Source organism: Aquarana catesbeiana, linkage group LG09, assembly GCF_042186555.1.
Source record: "Aquarana catesbeiana isolate 2022-GZ linkage group LG09, ASM4218655v1, whole genome shotgun sequence".
In the NCBI taxonomy this organism is placed as follows: Eukaryota; Metazoa; Chordata; class Amphibia; order Anura; family Ranidae; genus Aquarana; species Aquarana catesbeiana.
In genome coordinates, this window is record NC_133332.1 from 76,982,138 (window position 1) to 76,986,913 (window position 4,776).

Here is a 4,776-nt window from a genome sequence, read left to right on the forward strand (position 1 = left end):
AAGAAACTAACATCACAGTAAATATACATCATAATCTGCTCAATGGTTCCTCATCTGCATTGGTTTGCTGTACAACAAAATTGTCAAATCTCTAATTCACAATTTTCAGTTAGTAGGTAAAGTAGCATGTGGAAAACTGAATCAACTGTTTCGCCTACCCCCAGTGTAGGTAGACAGGCTCTGTAGCTGGCTGCTGTGTTCTTCACCTATAGAGCCCCATTTCCCATAAGGCAAACAGGCCTACCAATACTCAGTTGCCCCCAGGTCTTATACACAATGCTATAGTGCCTGGTCACCATGGTGGGGCAGGCACAAACTAAGCACAGCGAACAGGTACTTGTAGTTGGCAGACAGGCAAAGAGGTCCAGTGACAGTCCAGGTTCAGAGCAGGCAGAGTACAAAGAGTAGTCAGAGTCAATTTGTAGTCAAAAGGCAGGCAAAAAGGCAGGAACATAGTCAAAATCTGGTAGGCAACAAGGGAATCCAAACTGGCAGGGCAGGGCTAAGATACGGGTCTTGGCATGGGAACAAGACAGGGAAACAGGGAGCTTGAAGCACGTGTTACAAACAATATTACAAGCAAGACGTCATGCTAAGGGTTTTGGCTGGCATCAATGCAGCTCAGCCAAAACCAGAATGCTGGAATGAGACCAGCAGCTGTCATGGAACAGGAGTGTTACACGCTCCTGACATCAACAATATTTTGTGGCTATTCTTAATCTCCTTCTAAAAGCTGTTTTTACATCTTTATTCTTTAAGCTGTAAATAAGTGGATTAAGTATGGGAATCAAAGCTGTATTAAACAGAGAAGAAAGCTTATTGAAGTCTAAGTTAACAAATGAGTGTGGTATTACATACTGGAAGATAAGACTGCTGTATAGAAGGATGACCACTGTTAGATGTGAGGAACATGTGTAAAAGGCTTTACGTCTTTCGTAGCTTGAACGGATCCTCAATATGGTGGAAATAATGAAGACATAAGAGATGAAGGTCATAAGAAATGGAGAAAAAGTGGCAACTAACATCCCAACAACTAGCATATAAAGCTCTAGAACATTCGAGTCACTACAAGATAACTTTTTTAGAGGCACAATGTCACAAAAGAAGTGGTTTAACTTAAAAGATGTGTAGCATGTAAAGCCAAGTAATTCAATAAATATTGGAATAGTCTCAATAACTCCCCAAGTCCAGCACACAGAGGCCAAAATGATGCAGACTTTATGACTCATGACTGTGTGATATTGAAGTGGGTTACATATGGCTACATACCGGTCATAACTCATGGCTGTCAAAATTAATAACTCATCACATAACAAAGATAAATATATAAAGATTTGTATGAGACAGCCAAAAAGAGAAACTGTTTTATCTCCCGTTATAAATGTCTCAAGTGCTTTGTGTAGAGTGATAGTTGAACAAGAAATGTCTACTATGGATAAGTTGGCCAAAAAGAAGTACATGGGAGTGTGGAGATGATGATCTGTACAGACTAAAAGAAGAATGGTTGAGTTACCTCCAATAGTGATGAGATAAATAAGGAGGACCAGGATAAAAATTGGTACCTGGAAAACAGGGAGATCTGAGAACCCAGCAATAATGAAATAAGCTGTTGCAGTCAAATTTGTCTGATCCATGATCACCAACTTTTCTGATGTGAAAATAAATAATATAGTATATACAATGAACTCTTATTAAATAAACATAAACACTGAAATATATACTATATATAATACAGACTAAATCAAATAATAAAATGTAAGGAAAATCTTAGCAATACTGAAGGAAGACAATATAAGTCAAATTCTTGGCACTCCCTCTTTTTTCTTTTTTCCTGTGTTGCTTTTGATTCCAGCAAGCATATTAATAGTCTAATGACAACTATAGGGATCATTATGATTGGTGAATGAAGCCCAGAAGAATTAGTCTTGTACATTCACCTCAGGGATTATTTTAATAATGTTTATGTGTATGGTGTTAAAGTAATTATGGAAAGGTAAAATTCAAAACATAACAAACAACATACCACAGACAAGGATCAAATTGTAAAAATAGAATCTTCAGTAAGATATATATAAAAACAAGCCTGCAGATGATATTAAAATTATTTAACGAAAAGTGGGTCACAGAGGGGGCAGCAGTGAACTATATGCAGGCTATTCATTCTGAATGTTTATCCTTTATCAGCAGTTCATTCAAAAATTAGTCCAGTTTAATAGAAATGATTTCTGTTTTGCCACTATAAGCCCCATTTACTGCTGGAACTATTCTGGCACTTAATGTCACACATAATCACAAAAAAGTTATGAATTTAATTTGTGAATGCCAGGGCCGATCCTAGGGTCACCGGCGCCTGGGTGCAGAAATATTTCTGGCGCCCCCACATGGGCGTGGTCATCTTACCAACTCCACCCCTTTACAAATGATTCTATGGCAATGACTCAAATACAGAGCTGCTCCCCTAAGAAGTCTTTGTTACCCTGAAATCCTCCCATGATCTCTTAACAATAAAGAAAATACAGGAAGAGAGAACACTAATGAGACCTGGAGGGGAACCTCTCTGATGCACACAGAGAGGGCTTCTGTTAGAAAGAGTCCCCAGACATAATACAGGATACGGTCAAAGACTGCAGACATGATACAAGAGCTGGACAGAGACTGCAGACATAGTACAGGAGATGATCAGAGACTGCAGACATAGTACAGGAGATGATCAGAGACTGCAGACATGGTACAGGAGATGATCAGAGACTGCAGACATAATACAGGAGATGATCAGAGACTGCAGACATAATAAAGGAGATGATCAGAGACTGCAGACGTGGTACAGGAGATGATCAGAGACTGTAGACATAGTACAGGAGACGATCAGAGACTGCAGACGTGGTACAGGAGATGATCAGAGACTGTAGACATAGTACAGGAGACGATCAGAGACTGCAGACCTGGTACAGGAGATGATCAGAGACTGCAGACATAGTACAGGAGACGATCAGAGACTGCAGACATGGTACAGGAGATGATCAGAGACTGCAGACATAGTACAGGAGATGATCAGAGACTGCAGACATAGTACAGGAGATGATCAGAGACTGCAGACATGGTACAGGAGATGATCAGAGACTGCAGACATGGTACAGGAGATGATCAGAGACTGCAGACATGGTACAGGAGATGATCAGAGACTGCAGACATAATACAGGAGATGATCAGAGACTGCATACATAATAAAGGAGATGATCAGAGACTGCAGACGTGGTACAGGAGATGATCAGAGACTGTAGACATGGTACAGGAGACGATCAGAGACTGCAGACATGGTACAGGAGATGATCAGAGACTGCAGACATAGTACAGGAGACGATCAGAGGCTGCAGACATGGTACAGGAGATGAACAGAGACTGCAGACATAGTACAAGAGACGATCAGAGACTGCAGACATGGTACAGGAGATGATCAGAGACTGCAGACATAGTACAGGAGACGATCAGAGACTGCAGACATGGTACAGGAGATGATCAGAGACTGCAGACATAGTACAGGAGATGGTCAGAGACTGCAGACATAGTACAGGAGATGATCAGAGACTGCAGACATGGTAAAGGAGATGATCAGAGACTGCAGACATAGTACAGGAGATGGTCAGAGACTGCAGACATGATATAGGAGATGATCAGAGACTGTAGACATAGTACAGGAGATGATCAGAGACTGCAGACATGGTACAGGAGATGATCAGAGACTGCAGACATGGTACAGGAGATGATCAGAGACTGTAGACATGGTACAGGAGATGATCAGAGACTGCAGACATGGTACAGGAGATGATCAGAGACTGTAGACATAGTACAGGAGATGATCAGAGACTGTAGACATAGTACAGGAGATGATCAGAGACTGCAGACATGGTACAGGAGATGATCAGAGACTGCAGACATAGTAGAGGACATGGTCAGAGACTGTAGACATGATACAAGAGACAGTCAGAGACTGCAGACATAGTACAGGAGATGGTCAGAGACTGCAGACATGGTACAGGAGATGATCAGAGACTGCAGATATGATACAAGAGAAGGTCAGAGACTGCAGACATGGTACAAGAGAAGGTCAGAGACTGCAGATATAATACAGGAGATGGTCAGAGACTGCAGACATAATACAGGAGATGATCAGAGACTGCAGACATAGTACAGGAGATGATCAGAGACTGCAGACATAGTACAGGAGATGATCAGAGACTGCAGACATAATACAGGAGATGGTCAGAGACTGCAGACATGATACAAGAGAAGGTCAGAGACTGCAGACATAGTACAGGAGATGATCAGAGACTGCAGATATAATACAGGAGATGGTCAGAGACTGCAGTTCCTATGGACATTAGTAGATAATGGCCGATTGGCCCTCTCACCTGACCCAGCGATGGTTCCTCTGATCAGGAGTAAGCTCACTCTGAATTGCCCGTGGTGACTCCGCTGGGTAGCACCCAGATCTGTATTCTGGCAATGACTCCATTCCTTTCTCCGCCAGGGATGGCACCAGGCTGTGTGGCTTTCCCTCTGGTGGCGCAGGGCAGCGGGGTTTCCTCTCTGATGGTGTTCCCTGAGCACTGTCCTCTCCCTCTGGAGTCCTGGGTGCACTTCCCTGAAAGCTTTCCCAGGCTCCTGTATCTCTCTCTCTCCCATTTAGCTGAGCATGCTGCGTGGACTGCAGTTTCCGTGTTACAGTGGGGCTGCCAGTCCTCGGGACTACATGTCCCACAATCCTCTTCTCCTTTT

At 42.7% G+C, this 4,776-nt stretch overlaps 1 protein-coding gene across 1 annotated transcript; it reads right to left on the reverse strand.

Moving 5' to 3' along the window:
* Positions 1-692: 692 nt before the first annotated feature.
* Positions 693-1,634, reverse strand: LOC141108923 (olfactory receptor 5V1-like). The gene has a single exon (XM_073600886.1). The coding sequence runs from the start codon at positions 1,632-1,634 to the stop codon at positions 693-695; it is 942 nt and encodes a 313-aa protein (XP_073456987.1).
* Positions 1,635-4,776: the final 3,142 nt, after the last annotated feature.

What these genes read in the sequence shown, in the direction of transcription:
- LOC141108923 (XM_073600886.1), bottom strand. Translation starts at nt 1,634, where the DNA reads ATGGATCAGACAAATTTGACTGCAACAGCTTATTTCATTATTGCTGGG.